Below are 22,357 nucleotides of genomic sequence, written 5' to 3'. Positions count from 1 at the left end.
TCCCAGTAATCTCTCACATGCCCATCAATACAACACTGGCCAATTTACAACACCTATTTAACCTATTTGGGGTGCGGGAGAAAATGGTAACAGCACACAGCACACACGCATAGGAACTCACATAGACCTGAAAAAAAATAGTACAAACTTCACACAGACTGTATCCAATTGAACTCTGCTCCCCACTATACCTCTTTATGTGTGTCTACTTATCAATGATTTATTTCTAATTGATGTTAGTAAATTCTAACATTGTTTCTAATGTCAGAAATAATGTTAAGAGTTTATTTCTATACCCAAGCACATTGCTTCTACTTTCTTTCCCTGAGACATTGTGCGGCAGTTCTTCTGCACAGGTTTAAAGAAATGACCATCAAACATTATCTTAGGACACTAAAAATAATTTAATATTTTCTTCTGCAATTAGTTCCAGTCATTTACTCTGTTTATTAATTTGTTTGTTCTAAATTTGTTCTCTCATATCTAGATTAAAATCTTTATGTCACTTCATTTATAAATATAATGGGTTCTGGAAATAGTGCAAAACGGGCAATAAAATAACAAATTGTTGGTCACATTACAGTCTGACTGACTTTCTGGTCTAGTTTTGATATGAATCAGTACCAGTTAATAATCCTCTCCTCCCAATCTGTTCCTCTACCTCACGGCATTTTCTTTACTAATTCCTTTAATGGAACATTTTAATTTATTGTCCAACCCTAATTATCCACTGAATTGAATGGCTTTCCAAGGCAATTAAGAACTAGCCATATTGACAGATTTACAGTCACATATAGTCTGGACAGATTAAGGATGTGAGATTTATTCCGCCCCAAACTTCCATTCTTTGATTTTACAATATCAATCAATATATTTCAATTTATAGTAATAACAAATATATCCACAAGGTTGTTATCAAGAAATATGTCCACAATTGTATGTTGTATTGCAATGAACATTTATCAACAGGATTAGTAACTGTGATTTTTCTTCCCTATGATGGTTGCTACTGTATTCAATTGGGTTTAATGGGCTGTGCGTAAAATAAGGCCTGCCCTGAGGTACTGGGTGTGCATAGAGCTCTTAATAGGCAAGTCATTAGTTCAACAGGAGGCTAAATAGCTGCAGGATGTTTCTTTAGATTGATGTCATTTTAACATTTCCAGCATCCACCATAATGAAGAGGGCATGTGATCAAGATCTAGAAAAAGAGGGTAGAGAAATTAGATCTCATTTTTATATGCTAAGCAATCCAATTCCTATGTAATATAAACTAGTAATGAACACTGGAATGAATCCAAAGCGTTCTTAAGGGGTTGGACAGGCTAGATGCAGGAAGATTGCTCCCGATGTTGGGGAAGTCCAGGACAAGGGGTCACAGCTTAAGGATAAGGGGGAAATCCTTTAAAACTGAGATGAGAAGAACTTTTTTCACACAGAGAGTGGTGAATCTCTGGAATCTCTGGAACTCTCTGCCACAGAGGGTAGTCGAGGCCAGTTCATTGGCTATATTTAAGAGGGAGTTAGATGTGGCCCTTGTGGCTAAGGGGATCAGAGGGTATGGAGAGAAGGCAGGTACGGGATACTGAGTTGGGTGATCAGCCATGATCATATTGAATGGCGGTGCAGGCTCGAAGGGCCGAATGGCCTACTCCTGCACCTAATTTCTATGTCTATGTCTATGTTCAGATTGGGAATGAGGTTTATGAGAGAAGCAGATTTTAATGAGATTGATATTAAGAGTGAAGAGGGTATATAGGATTGTAATTGCAACAAGCCTCCTAATACTAATGGAAATTTCAAAATTGAGGACTGGTGTAAAGTACAATGGGAAAAGTAGGAAGAGTTAGGGCCTGAACTCCCTGGTGATTTCTGGAAGATGTCAAGCTATTACAAAGCTCTCCAGCGTTGCCTCCCATCTTATACCCGCTATAAACTTGAAAATTCTTCTAGCTGTGCATTAATACAGACCTGGTTCACTTCACCCCACACCCTTGTGCCAGTGTATATGCAACACAGAAATATGGATTTTAAAATCCAATTTCCAAACCTCTTAATTTCCCTTTCATATCCCATGTAGCCTTATTCAGACCTTCATAAATTCATGTCATAGGAGCAGAAGTAGGCCATTCGGCCCATCGGGTCTACTTCACCATACAATCTTGGATGACCTATCCCTCTAATTGTTCAAGTTCCATTCCATTCCTCTCAGTTTTGAGCTTGTACAGTATATTTTACACTTTCTTCTACCAGTGGAGGAGATGCTTTCAATGGCCAAGGCCCTGTCTCAGAAATAAAACCAGGAAACACTGGAAACTTACACAAAATCAGGCAGCTTGTGTGAAAAGAGAAATTGAGCTAATGTTTCAGACCAAAGACCCTTCATCAGAGTATTTCCTTTTCCACAGATGCTGAGTGTTTCCAGCATTTTCTGTTTTTATTTCGGATTTCCACCATCTCCTGATTTTTTTTAAATTTCCATTTGCCCTGAAATTTGTACCTGAACCTACAGCTTTCTCCTTTGAAGCACTCCGCAAACTACCCCTATTGACCAAGCATTTGGTCATCTGTCCTAATGTTTATGTGACTCAAAAACCAAATTCCATCGGGTAATATTGCAGCGAAGTATGCTTTACTGTTTAATTTATGTTATAAATACGAGCTGTTTTGTCCCATAACTCTCATGGTGAGGGTAACTTGTGGAGGTTTGTTACATAGTTGTTTGGATTCGAATCAGGATCTGGCTTAATGGCAAAAAAGGTGCAGTATTGTGGGTGAGGCCGTACTTTGTGGGGTATGGGGGATGGAAGAGTTGCAAGTTACAACATCCGGATTCTGGGATGATTCAATATAAATCAATCGATGTGTTGCTTTAAAACTATCTCCATCTATATACTGCCCCGCCAAAGCCACCAGCATAATAGACAATAGACAACAGATGCAGGAGTAGGCCATTTGGCCCTTCGAGCTAGCACTGCCATTTAATGTGATCATGGCTGATCATCCCCAATCAGTACCCCGTTCTTGCCTTCTCCCCATATCCCCTGACTCCGCTATTTTTAAGAGCACTATCTAGCTCTCTCTTGAAAGCATCCAGAGAACCTGCCTCCACCGCCCTCTGAGGCAGAGAATTCCACACTCACCACTCTCTGTGAGAAAAAGTGTTTCCTCGTCTCCGTTCTAAATGGCTTACTCCTTATTCTTAAACTGTGGCCCCTGGTTCTGGACTTCCCCCAACATCGGGAACATGTTTCCTGCCTCTAGCGTGTCTAAGCCCTTAACAATCTTATATGTTTCAATGAGTTTCCCTCTCATCCTTCTAAACTCCAGCAGTGTACAAGCCCAGCTGCTCCATTCTCTCAGCAAATGACAGTCTCGCCATCCCGGGAATTAACCTTGGAAAGAACATAATCAAGGAGCATGATCAGTTGTGCTCACCATGTAGAGGTTGTCAAGCTGGAAAGGGTGCAGAGAAGATTTGCGAGGTGTTGACAGGACCCAGGGCCTGAGCTGTGGGGAGAGGTTGAGTAGGCGAGGGCTTTATTCCTTGGAGCGCAGGAGCATGAGGGTGATCTTATGGAGGTGTACAAAATCAATGGAGGAATAAACTTTTGCCCAGAGTGGGGAAAGTGAGAACAAGAGGAAATAGATTAAAGGTGAGGGGGGGGGAAAGATTTAATAGGCACCTGAGGGGGAACTTTTTTACATAAATGGTGGTGCGTGTATGGAACGTGTTGCCGAAAGAGATAGTTGAGGCACGTACTATCACAGCATTTAAGAAACATTTAGGCAGGTACATGGATAGCAGGGGTCGGCAACCTTGTTCTGCATAGGGGCCGGGACACATGTCGTGTGCGGATGGCGGGCCATGTCTATCACGTGTACACATGGATCCCGCCCCGGATGGCAGGCATCAAATCACGTGTTCACAGAAGGTAGGCAAAAATGCTGGAGAATCACAGTGGGTGAGGCAGCCTCATGCAATCCTTGCATGTCTCACCCGCTGAGTTTCCCCAGCATTTTTGTCTACCTTCGATTTTTCCAGCATCTGCGGTTCTTTCTTAAACGTGTTCACAGAAGGTGCGCGACACTGCCGGCGGCTTAGCGCAGGATGCGGTACAGCCAGAGCTCAGGGCGCCCAGCCGCCGCTCGGGACACCCAGCGGGCCAGATGATTACGGGGAAAAAAATCCGCCTGCGGGCCGGATGATTTTGGATTACGGGCTGCTTTCGGTCCAGGGGACCGTACGTTGCCAGCCCCTTCTTCTTCTTCTTCTTCTTGCGTATGGCGTGCACAGCCTAAAGTTGTACGACAACTTGTTCTATTTGATCTTATTTGATTGTGCACATCGGGTTGATTGCATTCGTCGAAACAGGGCGGACCACGTGAAGGTTGCAATCTCCCACCCCTTTGCCAACCCCTGGTTTGGAGGGATATGGGCCAATCTCAGGCAGGTGGGACTAGTGTAGATGGGGCATGTTGGTTGGCATGGGCAAGTTGGGCCGAAGGTCTATTTCCATGCTGTATGACTCTATGACGCTACTTTAGATAACAGATTTTACTTTTCAATGCACTGAGACAGGGACAAGACATGGGGTTCATTTAAAGCTGTATGTCAGGGTTTTATTAATGAAGTTTGATGATGAGGAAAGGACTTTGCATAATATCCTGGTGAACTATTCAATGTATAATAGACTTAAAGGTAAAATATACTTTAAATACCGGGTTAGAAAATGACATCAGGGAGACCAAACCTAATGTATATCATAGACTAGAGCATTTTTAAACATGACTGTAGTATTTTATTCTGATTAATGCAATCTGTCACTTTTACCTGCTTTTGCATTTCCCATGCCCTATCTTGCCAGTTTAACTGATGGTCTGGCAGCACAGCAGAGATATGATCAACATGTTCAGGCTCATCTTTCCTGAATCCTCACCGAGAATTGCAGAGGGCCAAACGTGATAGCATTGGAAAATGAGTGTAGGGAACACAATGAATGATTAGCCCACACTCATTTGATACAGTTTAAGATGCACAGATAATTCATGCTGTGGCACTAATAACGCTGACAAGTTAGTGCTAACCACACTATGTTTTGCCTTAGCACTTCATCACAGTGGTTGGATAGCATCATTTCAACCCAGCTGTCACAGATTAAAGACAGTCGACATCTCTCAAAGCTCTGCCTGGAACAAATGGTGGAATTCATTCTTCAGATTTAAAATGTAGCTGGAAGACATGGCCCAAGACAGGACAGTCTGTTGAATATGTCTCTGCAACACTGGAGGTCCTGATGGACCGAGTGGAGTAGAGCAGAAGTCCCCTCAACCCACAATTGACTAGGTGGTTATAAAGCAAATGCTGGGGAAGCAACAGAAAACAAGTCAATGCAAGCAACTAGGACAGAGGATCTGGATGAAGTATAGAGATGTGTCCAAAGTCCACACGCATATGGTCACATGGTCAGGTCCGTAAATATGTCTTCAAATCCCAGCACCCGTTAACTCCTCTGCTAACATCACACACTGGTCAATGCAGTACAACCACATTATTGCTGTGCCTAAAGGACTCACACTTTGCTCTAAGTGTCTCACCACAGCTTTACATCTACCACTACCTCAATCCTCATACACAGGCATTACAGTGTATACACAATGCCAGCTGCTTAAGCATCGCAGACAGTTCAGCCAAACATAATATACAACACTCACTAGTGTATAGAACATCTATGTATTAGTGAGTGTTGTATATTGGAAGCATGGAAAACCACAGCAGGACCAGGCACTTCGGCCAACCATGTCTGCATTTACGTTGATACCAAATTAAACTACTCCCATCCGCATGCATGGGGTCTACATCCCTCTATTCCCTGCATGTTCACATTTCCAATGTAAAACTAGAGCATGGCCATCTGAAACATGTTGCTGTAATATCTCACCTGCCTGGACTTTGCCTCCCAAGGTGACATAGTGCACGAGATCATTGAAAATGGCAGAATTCGCATTATTTTGTCATGTTCTCATCCTTCTTGAGAGATGTATTCAAAAGAGAGTTTGATATACCTTTTAGGACGGAATCAAGGGATATGGGGAGAAAGCAGGAACGGGGTACTGATTTTGGATGATCAGCCATTATCATATTGAATGGCATTGCTGGCTCGAAGGGCCGAATGGCCTACACCTGCACCTATTTTCTATGTTTCCTATCCTACTATCTCCTTTGATTATAAATTGTTCACTTTGTAAACAAGCCCTTTTCATCGTCGCCCTTGTCTCGTTATATTCTTATTGTTGAATCTTTTCCTGTGATGTTAAAATTACAGTGATGTTTAAAAACCATAGAATAGCAATATAGAGGAAATCACCCATTTATCTATTGATGAGAAGATCAATAACATTAGGGACAAAGCTTCAATACCATGGAACATTTTCTGGATTGGTGGACACAGTTGCTGGATTTGTTCTGAGAAATAAACAGGCCATGTGGAGCAAGTGGCAGTGGTGGAATGTCTAAGAAACAGCAACCATGTTGTCATAAAGTTTAAAATAGCTACATAGAAAACTCATGTCTAATCCTACTCTGACGCTGTTAGTTTCAGTGTGGCGTTCCCTGTTGATGAGTTGCAAGTTCCCACAGTTGTCTCCATTTAGCCCAACAGGGTGAGATCTTTGCAGACAATTCTTAAAAAACATAATATAACACTTGCAACACTCTACCAGCTGTGGGGACTAGGGCGTCTCAATGAATGGATGTTCTCAAATAGTCAGAGTAGCCTGAAGAAGTTAAGTCAAGTCAAGTCAAGTTTATTCGCCACATACACATACGAGATGTGCAGTGAAATGAAAAGTGGCAATGCTCGCGAATTGTGCAAAATAACAAACTACAAACAGAATGGAACAGAATCACATATTCACATATTACATACTTGTGGGAGGGAGGAAGAAAAAGGAAAAATACAGCAATTTTAAAAAGACACCACACAACAGTAGAATGGTTCAGTAAAGTTAGTCCCTGGAGAGATAGGAGTTTACAGACCTAATGGCCTCTGGGAAGAAACTCCTTCTCATCCTCTCCGTTCTCACAGCATGGCAACGGAGGCGTTTGCCTGACCGTAGCAGCTGGAACAGTCCGTTGCTGGGGTGGAAGGGGTCTCCCATGATCTTGTTGGCTCTGGAGTTGCACCTTCTGATGTATAGTTCCTGCAGGGGGGCGAATGAAGTTCCCATAGTGCGTTCGGCCGAATGCACTACTCTCTGCAGAGCCTTCTTGTCCTGGGCAGAGCAGTTCCCAAACCAAATCGTGATATTTCCAGACAAGATGTTTTCCACAGCCGCTGAGTAGAAGCACTGGAGGATCCTCAGAGACACTCTGAATTTCCTCAATTGCCTGAGGTGGTAAAGGTGCTGCCTTGCCTTACTCACGAGTGCTGCAGCGTGTGATGTCAATATCATATCCTCAGAGTTAGTGACAAACATTGCATGCAGGAGACACATTATTTGTACAGAGGGGCACAAAAAACACTTCCAGAAGAGGGTTACTCATGACGTCTCCCCAGGAACATGCCTGCTGCCTTAGAATACTTGCACTTCAAGTAGCTTCAAGCAGGGCAAATCCTCTTGCCTGCTCCTGAACAAGAGCAGATGAAGTCTTCGCTTCTTCAGTTGAGTGACCTCTATAATGTAGTAACTGCAGTCTGACATGATCCCCAGGCTGGGGAGCCAAGAGTAATTATCACCTTGAATCCCACAACCAAAATATTCAGGGAGACTTGAGACCTTATCTTGAAGGTTAGCACAGGTTAGGAATCTCAGTAAGGGAAAAGGACGCAGTCAGCATATTAGCCCTTTAACACGCATAGTTTTAGTAATTTGGTGAGTGAAAAAAGAGCAGTTGTTTTCAGGCCAGTGAGACTGAAAGCAACAATTTCTGCTCTGAGAATTCGACAACCTCAAATTCAGAAACTTTGGGCACCCGTTGCCATCTGCAGAATACCACCTACAGTTGACCTGCAAAACATCACTGTGCAATTATGTTAGAATAAAAGATATTTGGTAGGATTTTAATTTTCCGTGAAAATATACGGGGATGCATTTCCTGACTGGCGAGTGGACACTTAGAAATTTGCATAAAATTACTGCATTTGAACTGATTTTCAACAAAGGAATATTTGTATTCGTAGATTTGCATGAACTAATTTCTCACCCAGTATCTTTAGCCAGCTCAGGATTTCCCAAAGACTTTTTAGTCAACAAAGTACTTTGTAGTGAAATCATCGCTGAATGAGGGAGGAATTACACCAGTCTTGGTGTGTGTGGAGAAACAAGAGAAAATAACTAGATCGATTAAGTGTTGTTAGTTGGGGGATAAAAAAACTGTTATCGGGAGCTCAGAAGAATATTGGGATCCATAATGGTTTATTACTGACAAGTATGCTGAGATACAAGGAAAACGTTTATTTTGTGAACTCCCCTAATCTTTGAAATGGTTTCAGGAAACTATTTACATCAACTTGATGTGACAGAGGCACTCTCAAACTAGTATCTAAGAACTGAACTCCAAACCGTTAGCCTTGACTTGGGACTCAAGCTTCTGCAGTGCAACCTGAACCCTCAACATTTGGAGTCAGGAAGATATAATGTAAACATTAAGCTATTCTGGCCTCCCTCCTTCACCCTCCCCAAAGATAGTAGAGATATTTTTCTGTTGTTAGAAATATTGGTCATTATAGTGGCCTCTTACAGTATCCTTTAGTTTATCTTGAAGTCCTTGAACTTAGTAAAAGTCACAGGTACATATTCCAGTCTTCAAGATCATTTGGTCATCTCTGCTTCTCCCTTTAGTAGACATGCCACTAAGATCGTCCAGCATGTTTGCAGGAATCTTATTGCAAGCTTGCTTTCGAAAGTTAACGACCTGTCATTGTGGCAGATCATAAAGGGATTCATTCAGACCAATGCAGCCCGAACTTTCAGCCATATATTTCAGTTTAATATAAAATATCTGTTGGATGCAGTTATTGATCTCATTGTATTCATCAGTGTGTAAGTTAGTCATACTTTGAAGTTTTACAAGTCATGTTCATAATAATCAATAGGTGACTTCAATCGCTGATAGCTACTTATGAAAGATACAGCTTTTAATATATTTTATTCCAATTTATCACTAAGGGTTATGAATAGTGTATGTGCGGCTTGATTTTTCCTAATCAGCAGTCAATCTGACTACGGCAGAGTTACAGCAGGGGCTCGATGGAACAGGCTGAGATTTAGGAAGTGACTTGCCATATTTCAAAGCAACTTTATGGTAAGGTTGCACGAGAAGCACCTTTCCTATCTGAACGTTTCAAGAATCATATTAATCTTTATAATTACTAGAAGCAAGTGTACGTTTAATGCACTGTGCATATTCATTTATTTGCTGAATGTTAATTAAATAAACAGACCCCCAAACTTGAAGAGAGCAGGAAAGCACATGATATATTCCAGTCAACGGAAGTGTATTGGATCTGGATTATTAATTCAATCCTAGATTTTTTTTAGATTCACCCAGATATTGAGTGAATTAAGGTATTTGAGTTCACAGGGAACAAGAGATCTTTGGATAGTGAAACACTTGGCTAATATTTCACATTAAAAATTTGACAGTTCTGAATAAAGATGATAAAAACTGCAATTTTGCATTTATCTCAATTGCTATTTGACTTGTTGATTACTTTAAATCCTTTCTGGTTTTTTTTTTCTCCATGAAACTACTGAAAGATTGTTGAAAAATCTGAAAAATTATTTTAGGATATAATTCAGAAGTGCTTTTGATTTCACAAATGGTATGGACTGTGCTGTGATTTCAAAGTGGACCATAACAATTAATAATTTTGTGTCTACCTTCGATTTAAACCAGCATCTGCAGTTCTTTCCTACACATAACAATTAATAATGCTTCTGATAATATTTTTTCTTGTCTTTTTAGCCAGAGATAGATGGGTTCCCTCCGATCCTCAGATCATTTCTGAAGGCCTCTATGCAATAGCTGTTGTCCTTAGTTTTTCACGGATTGCTTATATCCTGCCTGCAAATGAAAGCTTTGGCCCATTACAAATTTCCCTTGGAAGGACTGTGAAAGATATATTCAAGTTTATGGTCATTTTTATAATGGTATTTCTTGCGTTTATGATTGGGATGTTTATCCTGTATTCCTACTATCTTGGTGCAAAAGTGAATCCAGCCTTCACAACGTGAGTACAAGTTTTCTTTTCAATTTATTTTATCATTATAAGATAATGGCACTGTCTGGATATCTTCTTTTGCCTGGTTTTCCCAGGTAGCTCTGTCTGGAAAAAGTAGACTCAGGACATGCTTTCTGCCCTTCACTAATGCCACTTTAAATCAATTGCTCCACACTGCTTAACATTGCACCAATCATCTGTTTGCCACATACCAATAGGATTGTGGACAAAAAGGAAAAGTTTTACAACAATAGTATGGTGAAACACAAATTTAAATTTAAATCCGATGCTACGATGGGTGGGGGGGAAGTGGGGGTATATCTCCATTTTTTCTTTTCTTATTTCTGCTGCACTGCTTTGGTAGTTTATGGGTCTTTTTCATGTTCTTTTCTATTTCATCTCTTCAATTTTTTATTTTCTCCTTTTCTTGCTTTCCCTTTTTTTTTCTTTTTTCTTTTCTTTTTTAAATTTAGGTTATAAGGTTAAAAATGAAGCTGTACAATAATTGTAGATGCCGAGCGTTTTATCCTTGTGCAATTGCTACTGATAAAAATAAAATTTAAAAAAAGGGAAAGTTATCCTCGTGGGAAGTTGAGAACACTTCTCATTGTTTACTGCTGCAAATTTTAGACATTCTGATTGACATGTCAGCACTGCCAAATCATTGACATTCTTTTGATTACTTTCATGGAAGGTTTTAGCAACAGGACCCTTTTAATAATGTAATTTCCACGACTCAGCAAAAAGATGTAATGAGTGTGAATTTGAACTTTAAATGCATTTGAAGGATGCATGTTGAATAAGATGGGTGTTGAGTTTAACTTGTGCTCTCTAGAAAAGCACGTTTCATACAAACATGAGAGAGAAAAAAAACTTGTTTTTACATAGTCTTTTTCTTTTCACTAACTTGTATAATTTGTATGTTGGCTGAGTCCATGTGCCTATGATTTCCATTGAACCATAAACCTCGCTGTAATTGAGCATACGGCAATAAACTCAACTTGACATTACATAGAAACATAGAAACATAGAAATTAGGTGCAGGAGTAGGCCATTCGGCCCTTCGAGCCTGCACCGCCATTCAATATGATCATGGCTGATCATCCAACTCAGTATCCCGTACCTGCCTTCTCTCCATACCCTCTGATCCCCTTAGCCACAAGGGCCACATCTAACTCCCTCTTAAATATAGCCAATGAACTGGCCTCGACTACCCTCTGTGGCAGAGAGTTCCAGAGATTCACCACTCTCTGTGTGAAAAAAGTTCTTCTCATCTCTGTTTTAAAGGATTTCCCCCTTATCCTTAAGCCGTGACCCCCTTGTCCTGGACTTCCCCAACAATTACAATTGAAGGCAACTTCATGCATCAAGGCAGCCACACGCTGGCCTTTTACAATTTAATATGATGACTCCATTCTCTTTCCTTTATCTCTCATCTCCCCACTACCCCTTTCATCCCATTCACCTGCAGTGAATAGCAGTGAAAACAAAATCCTCAGAAGGAAAAATAATCGAGATAGTTTCTCTCTGATTGCTAGTTTGTTTAAGAGGATGCAGAGGTGACTGGAAGACCACCTTCCCAATTTGACATATCTTTGAATCCTTTGATGTTGGCCATTGTTTAGAACTTGTCAACGTATCATTCAATCTTTGCAGTGAATTCTTATTACAAGCATGTGGTGCAACACAACCTTAGAAATTAAGTGTTTCAGAACCGGATGGGAGGTGGATAAAGATATGAAGGAGGCATATCCCTTTTAATTTCTTTCTATTTCTTTTCTTCTTTTCTCTCTCCTATTCTTTTTATTTTTGCTTAGTGCACATCACCTTCTTCTTTTCTTTTTCGAGTTATATAATATTCTCTCTCTCTATATTTCTTGCTTTTCATATCTCTTTTTCTCTACTATTAAATTTAAAATAAGAAGTTGTACATGAAATGGCAGCAGCCTCTGCCTACAGCCTGTCTGTCATTTCTATCTTTTTTTTTTAAATTTTCAGTTAGTCCAAAGTCTGTTTTAGGGGGAAACTTTAATTTTTCTATGTGGGGAGGGGGGCAGGGTAAGGGGGGAAACCATTTCGCAGTCTCTTCCTGGCGGGGACGCGACTATTTCTCTGAGTCACGTCCTCGCCCCCCCCACCTCGCGGCCTACCAGCTGGATCGGAGCGGCCTTTCCTGCCGGGGACCGAGTACCGGACCAGGGCTGCTACAGCGGCGGCGCAGCGCTGGATTCACTGCGGAGCGGGCGATGCCTACCTGGGTCGCCGTTTGGAGCTCCGGAGCGTTGAGCCGCTGCTCCAACATCGTGGAGCTCTGGTGCGGAGAGCTTCCAACGCGGGCGGCGCTGAACAACATCGCAGAGACCTGGGGCGCCTTGCAGAGGGTCTACAGCAGCAGTCTCCACCCGGCGCGGCCTACGGACTTTGGAAGCCGCTGACTCCGGTAGGAGGGGGCCGACTCTGGTGTCCACGCCGCTGAAGGACGTCCAGCAGCCCCGACGTCGGACTTGTATCACCCCGGCGAGCGGTCCTGGACATCGGGCCGCCCGTAGCTGCAACTTTGGTGCCTTCCCACACACTGGGGAACTTTGATTCTGCTGTGTGGGGATGTTTTATGTCAAATTCTATAGTGTGTTGTGTTCTTTATTTTTTTTATTGTATGGCTGTATGGGAATTTCATTTCACTGTGCCATCTGGCACATGTGACAATTAAATGGATCTTGATCTTGATCTTGATGTTATTCATGTGGTATATTATTCTACATCACTTCTAATAAAAATATATATTTTTTAAATCTTTGCAGTCAATTAGCATTCACCTCATGATCCGATGTTCTCGTGACCCAGACCCAGCCCCCCCCCCCCCCCCCCCCCCCCCCCCGCCCCCATCCACTCAAACTATTGTTTTGTGACATCTGTACATTGTAATTTATGATCAAATACCTCAGTCTCTATCCACAAATTGGAAAACCCTCTGATTTCAGAAAAGCTAACAATTTGAACATTAAGGTTTGCCACCGTTTGAGATGTACATTCAATCAGAAATTGGACATTCAGCTTCTCTAGTCTGTTCCATCGTTCAATTGGTTTAATCCTTATCTCCCTCTTAATTTCATTTACTGTCTGTGTCCATATCATGAGAACACTATTCAATTTGTTGTGATTGATTTTCATAATCTAACTCTTCGCGCTGTTGTCAATATAGTGACTCTACTTTGTATTCCTTCTGTGGTCAGGTTATCCATCCTGACATTGGGTGCCAAAACCAAATGCAATACATATAGTATCTGATCAAGACTGTGATAAATATCATCCTTCCCTTCAGTTCAAACTTCCCCAAACAAATGCCAAATTCCCATTAATATTTAATAATAGTGTTTATATATTTGTGAAGATTAAACCTTTTCATTCAGGAAATCTATAATGAAACTACTGGATACCTATCATGTAATATGATACGTGTATTTTATTACTTTGCTTTATCTTGTTGAATTATTTAATAATATGGTGTATTGGTAGACTTGGATAGCAATCACAAGGGAGAAAAATAATGAATAAGTTGGCCTGGGCTACTTTTGTGCACCTTTCACTTAATGATTATATAAGGACATTAATAGGGGACTGAGAACCAATCTTCAGTCTGTACTCACAGTGAAGATGATAATATTCTTTGGGAATCTGGAGAAAAGATAAGAATTGGCTTGATTCAAATGCATAGAAAATGATTCATAGATGAAGACTAACTGGTAAGGAGAGAATATTAAAGTGGACCAGAATTGTGCTATATTATTATGAGAACATTAGAAATAAAATGGGAGATGTAGACTATTGATGCAATGGAAGGAAATGAATGTTAAAGAAGTAAATGAGATATTTTTATGAGCGATGGAAAGGTCAGATTCAAGTCTTTGATAATAATCCTCGGGGACTTCAGGCTTCCACAGACTGAGTTGTTCACATATAACACTGGTCCACTTGGAATTTATTCAACTTGTGAATAACTCATTTCTAAAAGAATATCACATTGGGTAATGCAATACTTTATATAATTATAACACTAAGCAGTGATCAATAAGCAAACCACAATTAAGGGAACATGGGGACATTTAAATGTTAGTCACCATAATGTTCTAACATCCAGAGTTAACATGAAAATAGAAAATAAAGAAAGCTAGTTAAAAGGATACATTTTAAACACATTGTTTTATAAAAAAAGGGAAATTTGGTGTTGAGTAGGTAGTTTTATAATGTGTTCTTATCATTCAAATATTTTTATATATCATCTATAAAATATGATGTCACAATAGAACCAATTAATTTAAATCTGCTGTCTTCCTCAGAGTTGAAGAAAGTTTCAAGACACTTTTCTGGTCAATATTTGGTTTGTCTGAAGTTTCTTCTGTTGTCCTCAAATATGACCATAAATTCATCGAGAACATTGGCTACGTCTTATATGGAATATACAATGTCACTATGGTGGTGGTTTTGCTCAACATGCTGATTGCCATGATCAATAGCTCATATCAGGAAATTGAGGTATGATTTACTGAGTGCTTCATTTACCTGTAAATGCTTGGATATTATAAAAAAACATTAGTCGTAGATTTAAACATTCACTAACATGAAGAAAGGTAGATGCGAGTGAAGGAGAGGATTGATGGGAAGATGGTTTAGAACACTTGACACCCTTACCACTACTTTTCTTCCAGTTTTTTGGTCAATATTGCAACAGCTCTGATGATAAGACTTTTCACACCAATACCCTTGAGACATGTTCATTTTTTCCTTTATTGTGATTTCCCCTCAAGTTGCCGAGCTCTTCCTTCTTCAGGCCCTGACCTGAAAAAAATGATTATGTTTCTATCCCCGTTGATGCTGCTTTACATATTGGGAACTTCCAGCATTCACTGTTTTTGTTTTGAAAGTCCGGCATCTACAGCTGTTTGTTTCATCTGTTACAATCCCTTACCTTGGCGAGGGGCCCTAGTGTGATGTGTAACCCTGTGACCAAGCCAAGGGTGAGAAAAGGAGAGGGGAGCTGTTGGCTTCCTCCTCATTAAATAGATCTACCAGCATAAATACTGAACCAGAACAATCTTGCATACATTCTGGTGATGTGTTTGGCTACCCCCAACATTTCCATATCCTTCCTGAACTCCAGTCCAATTCTTATCCCAAATTCCATCCTTAGTCCAATTCTGATCTCAAATCCCAAGGCCTTTTGTTTCTGATCTTGCAACGATCTTGGAATAATTTGAGCTTAAAATGCAGCCTCTCCATTTCCCCGTAAATACCGGCATTATTCTGAATATTATTCTTGGAGCCAATATTTTCAATTCTACATCCAAAACAGTGTGGACAGATACTGCTTGCATTTTCCACTGTCGGCATCACATTTTCCCTGGTCTGACATCATTGGGAACTGTCATAGAAATGACATGGAAATGACAGAAATATGTCTACGGGATTAGAGAGGAAGAGGATCAGAGCGAGGAGTGGCCATATGAGCAAAAACATACCCTTGTAGAAACTTGGTTCCAGACTCCAGCATCTCCAGTCTCTAGTATTTACATTTGACTGTTCCTGCAGACATTGTGTGATGGTCAGAGAGAATGGTAGTGGTAAACCCCATGGCAGTTAGAAAGAGTTGAAGCAATAAGAAAACGGTGTGGTGCCAAACACCAGACTCGAATACCAATGATCAAGAGCATTGAGTGGTGGAAATTGGAGCAAATGGTCATGGTAGTGGAAGTGATAATGATTGAGGAAAGGTGGGCACAGGGTCGGGGTGTATGTACAGTATGCCCAATTGGAGGACTAGAGTTATTGTAGTGTGAACAATTATGGTTTTGTGCAATGCTGAGTGGTGACAATCAGTGGGGTAGAATTACAATAGGGAAGAGTAATGAGGAAGCAATGTGGGCACAGACTGATAATGATCAGGTCAATAATAACCATTGAAGAAGTGAGAGGGGTGATCAGGCTGGAGCTTGGCAGGGAAGGAGGGAAGATGGGCAAAGGTTGGGAATGATGAATGGAGAGAGGGAAGCAGGGTGAAAAAGTGACCATTGGGGGAGGAAGGATGGGAATTCATCAGGACCAAATGCAATGTGGGGCAGGGTGATGATCAAGGGGAAGGTGAGATGTTAGTTTTCGGGGTAGGGAAGGCAATTGAGGGTCAGAGCGCAAAAATGCCAAATGAAAAGTAATGACTGGGTGGAACTAGTTGTCGTTGGCGGGTAGCCCAGTGATGTTTGAGACTGCAGTGCAAGTGGAGGGATTGGGGAAGGAACGCCAATAAGAGTAGTGTTGGACTGGTGAGCAATGCTATCAGGGAAGCAGTCCTGGCAATTAGGCCATAGGCGGTGATTGAACAGCATAGTGCTGATTGAGTGGGAAGCTGCAACAGTGATGATCTGGGAAGCAGTGATGATCAGATAGGCCATTTGTGTGGGGAACAGAGGTCAGTAGACTCTTTTAATTACATAGGGATGGAGATTCTGTCATCTTTAGTAATTGGGGCAACATTCAAAACAACACTAACAGTTTTATTTTAAATCATAAATGAACATTTATTTACTTCCAATGTCCCACAGAATCTGAGGAATGAATTTTAGCTGAGCCTGTTCTTCACATGCTTGTTATTAGTCAATCAGTTGGTGCTCTTTATTCCTCTCTTCCCTTAGGATGATGCAGATGTGGAATGGAAATTTGCCCGTTCAAAGCTGTGGATGTTCTACTTTGACCATGGGAAAACGCTACCCCCTCCATTCAGTCTGATGCCTACTCCAAAGTCGTGTATCAGTTTGATAGTAAGAATCAAAAACTGTCTCCTTGGCCTGTTCAAATGCAGAAGGAAAAGACTGAAGAAAGATGTAGAAATTGGAATGATGAATTCAAAGTCCAGGGTATGTGCTTTAAAATTTCAAAGACTTCTATTTATGTAGCACCTATTGCTATCTCAGGAGATTACGGCTCATGAAATATACTCATGAACAGTAAAGAGATAATGGTCATTTCATTTTGATTTTTGGTTATTAATTGGAGGTTTAAATACTAGTCAAGGCAATGGGAGAATACCACAACCTTTCCTAGCAATCTTTTACATCAATCCAAGAATGGAATTTTGGGTGATGGTTTAATGTTTCATGTAATGCATGGCCTATCTGTCAGCACAGCCTCAGTGCTGCCAGCTGCACTGTGAATATGCATTAAATGATAAAATTGGACAAACTCACAATTGTCTTAATCAGAGGTGAGAGTGCCACTGCAAATCGGTGTCATGATGACAATTACAGTGTGGTTAGAGGACAGAAGGGTCTACTAACAAACAGAAGTAATTCAGGAATGACCTCAAACAGTGGAGACTTGCAGTTACCAATAGAAACAATCACACAATCACACAATGACACAGGTGCAGCGAGATCTGGGTGTCCTTGTACACCGGTCACTGAAAGTTGGCGTGCAGGTACAGCAGGCAGTGAAGAAAGCTAATGCAATGTTGGCCTTCATAACAAGAGGATTTCAGTATAGGAGTAAAGAGGTTCTTCTGCAGTTGTAGAGGGCTCTGGAAAGACCACATCTGGAGTATTGCGTACAGTTTTGGTCTCCTAATTTGAGGAAGGACATCCTAGTGATTGAGGCAGTGCAGCGTAGGTTCACGAGATTGATCCCTGGGATGGCGGAACTGTCATATGAGGACAGATTGAAAAGACTAGGCTTGTATTCACTAGAGTTTACAAGGAAGAGGGGGATCTTATGGGAAACATATAAAATTATAAAAGGACTGGACAAGCTAGATACAGGAAAAATGTTCCCAATGTTGGGCGAGTCCAGAACCAGGGGTCACAGTCTTAGAATAAAGGGGAGGTCATTTAAGCCTTTGTTCCTTTGTCCCTGGGAGAATAGGATGTCCCTCTTAGAACAAAGGGGAAGTCATTTAAGACTGAGGTGAGAAAAAACTTTATTACCCAGAGAGCTGTGAATTTATGGAATTCCCTGCCACAGAGGACAGTGGAGGCCAAATCACTGGATTTAAGAGAGAGTTAGATAGAGCTCTAGGGGCTAGTGAAATCAAGGGATATGAGGAGAAGGCAGGCATGGGTTATTGATTGGGGATGATCAGCCATGATCACAATGAATGGCGGTGCTGGTTCGAAGGACCGAATTGCCTCTTCCTGCACCTATTTTCTATGTTTCTATGTTTCTATATTCTTGACAAAGGAATTACAGAATATTTTGTATTAAAAGAAGATTATTTAGTGTTTGGCATTAAACGCCAGGATCTCTTCACTGAATTGCCTTTTTATCGTGGAAAACGTCCCCAAAAATGGTCAGTTGCTTGTCTGCAGTGAGATGGGAGAAAGCGGCATGCAGGAGCTCCTATGTACTTCATTGCCTCTGCAATGACGTACACCTGGAAGCAAATTGCCTGAGCTTCTGACCTTGTGTACTGACAAAGAAAAAAAAGGAATGAGAGAGAAGTCTGACAGTAACACATAACAAAACATAATTTTAGAGGCCAAGTTTAATTATGGTGTGGGAATATACATTGATCATCTACTGGTGGGCGGCACGACTCACGTCGCAGCGGCCTCTGCAGTCCGTCTGTATTTTTATTATTTTTTGTCTCGTTTGAATGTAGTTTTTATTTTTTTTTTTGTGTGGGTATGTGTGTGGGGGGCGGGGGGGGTGGGGGAAACTTTAAAAAATCTATCCCCTGCACGGAGAGCCCGACCTTTTCCCTGTCGGGTCTCCGTTGTCGTTGGGGCCGAGCACCGTGGAGTTTCACTGTCGGGATCGGGGTTGTTAATAGGCCGGGGACGAGTGAGTGTGAGTATTTGAGCCACCGCCTTCAGGACAGAGCCAAGGCAATGGTCCGTAGGTGTGCCATGTTCATGAGTGATATATGTGAACACGTGATTTAATGCCTGCCATCCAGGGGCGGGGATGTGGGCGGGATCCATGTGTACACGTGATAGATGTGGTCCGCCATCTGCTCACAGACATGTGTCCTGGCCCCTATGCAGAACAAGGTTGCTGACCCCTGGCCTTATTGGAGTCAATTGTTAAAAATATAATAGCGGTGCATTTGGATAGCAGTAACAGGGTTGTTCCAAGTCAGCATGGATTTATGAAGGGGAAATCTTGCTTGACTAATCTTCTGGAATTTTTTGAAGACGTAACAAGTAAAATGGATAAGGGCGAGCCAATGGATGTAGGGTATCTGGACTTTCAGAAAGCCTTTGATAAGGTCCTGCACAGAAGATTAGTGGGCAAAATTAGAGCACATGGTATTGGGGGTAGAGTGCTGCCATGGATAGAACATTGGTTGGCAGACAGGAAACAAAGAGTAGGAATTAGCAGTTCCCTTTCAGAATGGCAGGTAGTAACTAGTGGGGTGCCGCAAGGCTCGGTGCTGGGACTACAACTATTCACAATATAAATTAATGATTTAGATGAAGGAATCAAAAGTGACATCAGCAAATTTGCAAATGACACAAAGCTGGGTGGCAGTGTGAACTAAGAGGATGCTATGAGGATGCAGGGTTAGTGGGCAGATGCATGACAGATGCAGTACAATGTGGATAAATGTGAGGTTATCCACTTGTGTGGCAAGAACAAGAAGGCAGATTATTATCTGAATGATGCCAGATTAGGTAAAGGGGAAGTGCAACGAGACCTGGGTTTCCTTGTACATCAGTCACTGAAAGTAAGCATACTGGGTCAACAGGCAGTGAAGAAAGCTAATGGCATGTTGGCCTTCACAACAAGAGGATTTGAGTGTAGGAGCAAAGAGATCCGTCTGGAGTTGTATAAGGGCCCAAAGTGTAGGAATTAGCAGTTCCTTTCAGAATGGCAGGTATAACTAGTGGGGTGCATTTCGGTGCTGGTACAGCTATTCACAATATATATTAATGATTTAGATGAAGGAATCAAAAGTGACATCAGCAAATTTGCAAATGACACAAAGCTGGGTGGCAGTGTGAACTAAGAGGATGCTATGAGGATGAAAGGTTAGTGGGCAGATGCATGGCAGATGCAGTACAATGTGGATAAATGTGAGGTTATCCACTTGTGTGGCAAGAACAAGAAGGCAGATTATTATCTGAATTATGCCAGATTAGGTAAAGGGGAAGTGCAACGAGACCTGGGTTTCCTTGTACATCAGTCACTGAAAGTAAGCATACTGGGTCAACAGGCAGTGAAGAAAGCTAATGGCATGTTGGCCTTCACAACAAGAGGATTTGAGTGTAGGAGCAAAGAGATCCGTCTGGAGTTGTATAAGGGCCATGGTGAGACCACACCTGGAGTATTGTGTGCATTTTTGGTCTCCTAATCTGAGGAAGGACATTCTTGCTATTGAGGGAGTGCAGCTTGGTTCACGAGGTTAATTCTCGGGACGGTCACATGATGAAAGAATGGAGTGACTGGACTTGTATTCATTGGAATTTAGAAAGATGAGAGGGGCTTATAGAAACTTATAAAATTATTAATGGATTGGACACGCTACATGCAGGAAACATGTTCCCGATGTTGGGGGAATCCAGAACCAGGGGCCCCAGTTTAAGGATAAGGGGTAGGCCATTTAGAACTGGGATGGGGAAACCTGTTTCACTCAGAGAGTTGTGAATCTGTGGAATTCTCTGCCTCAGAAGACAGTGGAGGCCGATTCACTGAACGTTTTCAAGAGAGAGTTAGATTTAGCTCTTAGGTCTAAAGGAATCAAGGGATATGGGGGGGGAAAAGTAGGAACTGATTTTAGATGATCAGCCATGATCACATTGAAAGGTGGCTCGAAGGGCTGAATGGCCTACTCCTGCACCTATTTTCTATTTATACATGCAAGCCACTGAGGAGATGCATTTGTTTGGATAGGCTACTAAAATTGAGATATGTTTCCTTGTTGCAATAAAGGTGTTCAGATTATGAAAAGCTTTAATCATTATTATAAAGTAACCATTTACACCAGTAAAATGATTGGAAATCAGAGAGAGCAGATTTAAGATTATTAGCAGAACAATAAAACTGGCACCTGAAGAGAATTTTATTCATGAATTGTTATGATCTCATATACACCCGAGAAAGGCCGCTGGAAGCAGAGCCAACAGTAATTCTAAAAAGTGAACAAGGTATATTTTCATTCATTTCTCCGAATGAGTATTTCTGACATTTATCACCCATCTCTAATTAACTTTGAGAAGGTAGTACTGTCATTTTCTTAAATTGCTGTAATCCTTCTATGGGAATTCCCTGGCGTCTTAGCAATGGCAATGTGGAATATACATGAGATTACAGATTGGCTTGAAAAATGTATTTTGCCACTAGTTTTGAGTTGCTGTATGTTTTCTGCTGCTGTCCTATTGAACATGATCATTGTACCATGGAGCATGGTCACAGGTATCCATGAGATGAAGATGGGACTCTGACAAGGACTGTGAGGCTGCTCATTCCAACCAGCATTGTAATGGACAGATGCACCTGCAGCTGGTCGACTGGTGTGGGTGTATTCTGTCAGATTCATCCCATGGGCTAATTTGCACATTGGGTGGCAGTATCTCAATCTGACACGCATGTTATCAAATCACCTTTGGTGCCATCCAGAGTATTTTTTGTGCCCTCGCTATTTCAACATGGTGCATCTCTCATTTATCAACTGAGGAAGGGTGCTAGATGGTAATTTGTATTTTTGACTTGAAAAGAAGAGTTGAGTGGTGTGGCAGCATCGTTTGCCGAGCTGTGTTAAAAGGCTGCACCATCCATGGGTTGAAATGATTCATTTTGTGCTGTATAATTCTGTGATCTTGCACTTTAAAAAAATTCTGTTTATCGCAGCTAAATCTATTTGCACAGTCTAATCTAAGGATTTCAGAAACCCAAAGTTTCAACAGCATTATAAACCAACCAACCAGATATCAGGTAACTGCTATTTGTGAATATTTTGATTTGTCTTAACAATTGAATAAATGCCATCCGTTATTTTCACAGTTTATTTTTATTTTTTTCACAAAAAACTATGCTTTATTCCATTTACTTTGCCACCTTTCAGAAATATATCTCATTGTCCTGTCGTAAGACTGCAAACCCACAAAGAACATATTCACCACTGTGTGCAAAATATCTTTGACTGAAAA

General features: G+C 41.2%; 1 protein-coding gene across 4 annotated transcripts in view; it reads left to right on the top strand.

Annotated features, from left to right (window-relative positions):
• Positions 1–22,357, top strand: part of LOC129704200 (short transient receptor potential channel 3-like) — a 103,428-nt gene that overhangs the window by 66,261 nt on the left and 14,810 nt on the right. For all 4 annotated transcript variants that reach the window (XM_055647180.1, XM_055647162.1, XM_055647171.1 and 1 more), the window contains 4 exons: positions 9,971–10,235; positions 14,564–14,759; positions 16,910–17,131; positions 22,059–22,142. In XM_055647180.1, the coding sequence (XP_055503155.1) occupies positions 9,971–10,235; positions 14,564–14,759; positions 16,910–17,131; positions 22,059–22,142 (767 nt within the window). The remainder of the gene's footprint in view (positions 1–9,970; positions 10,236–14,563; positions 14,760–16,909; positions 17,132–22,058; positions 22,143–22,357) is intronic.

Source organism: Leucoraja erinacea, chromosome 1 (genome assembly GCF_028641065.1).
Source record: "Leucoraja erinacea ecotype New England chromosome 1, Leri_hhj_1, whole genome shotgun sequence".
NCBI classification, from domain to species: Eukaryota; Metazoa; Chordata; class Chondrichthyes; order Rajiformes; family Rajidae; genus Leucoraja; species Leucoraja erinaceus.
The sequence above is the reverse complement of the archived record's forward strand: the minus strand, read 5'-3'. Positions and strand labels throughout refer to the sequence as shown.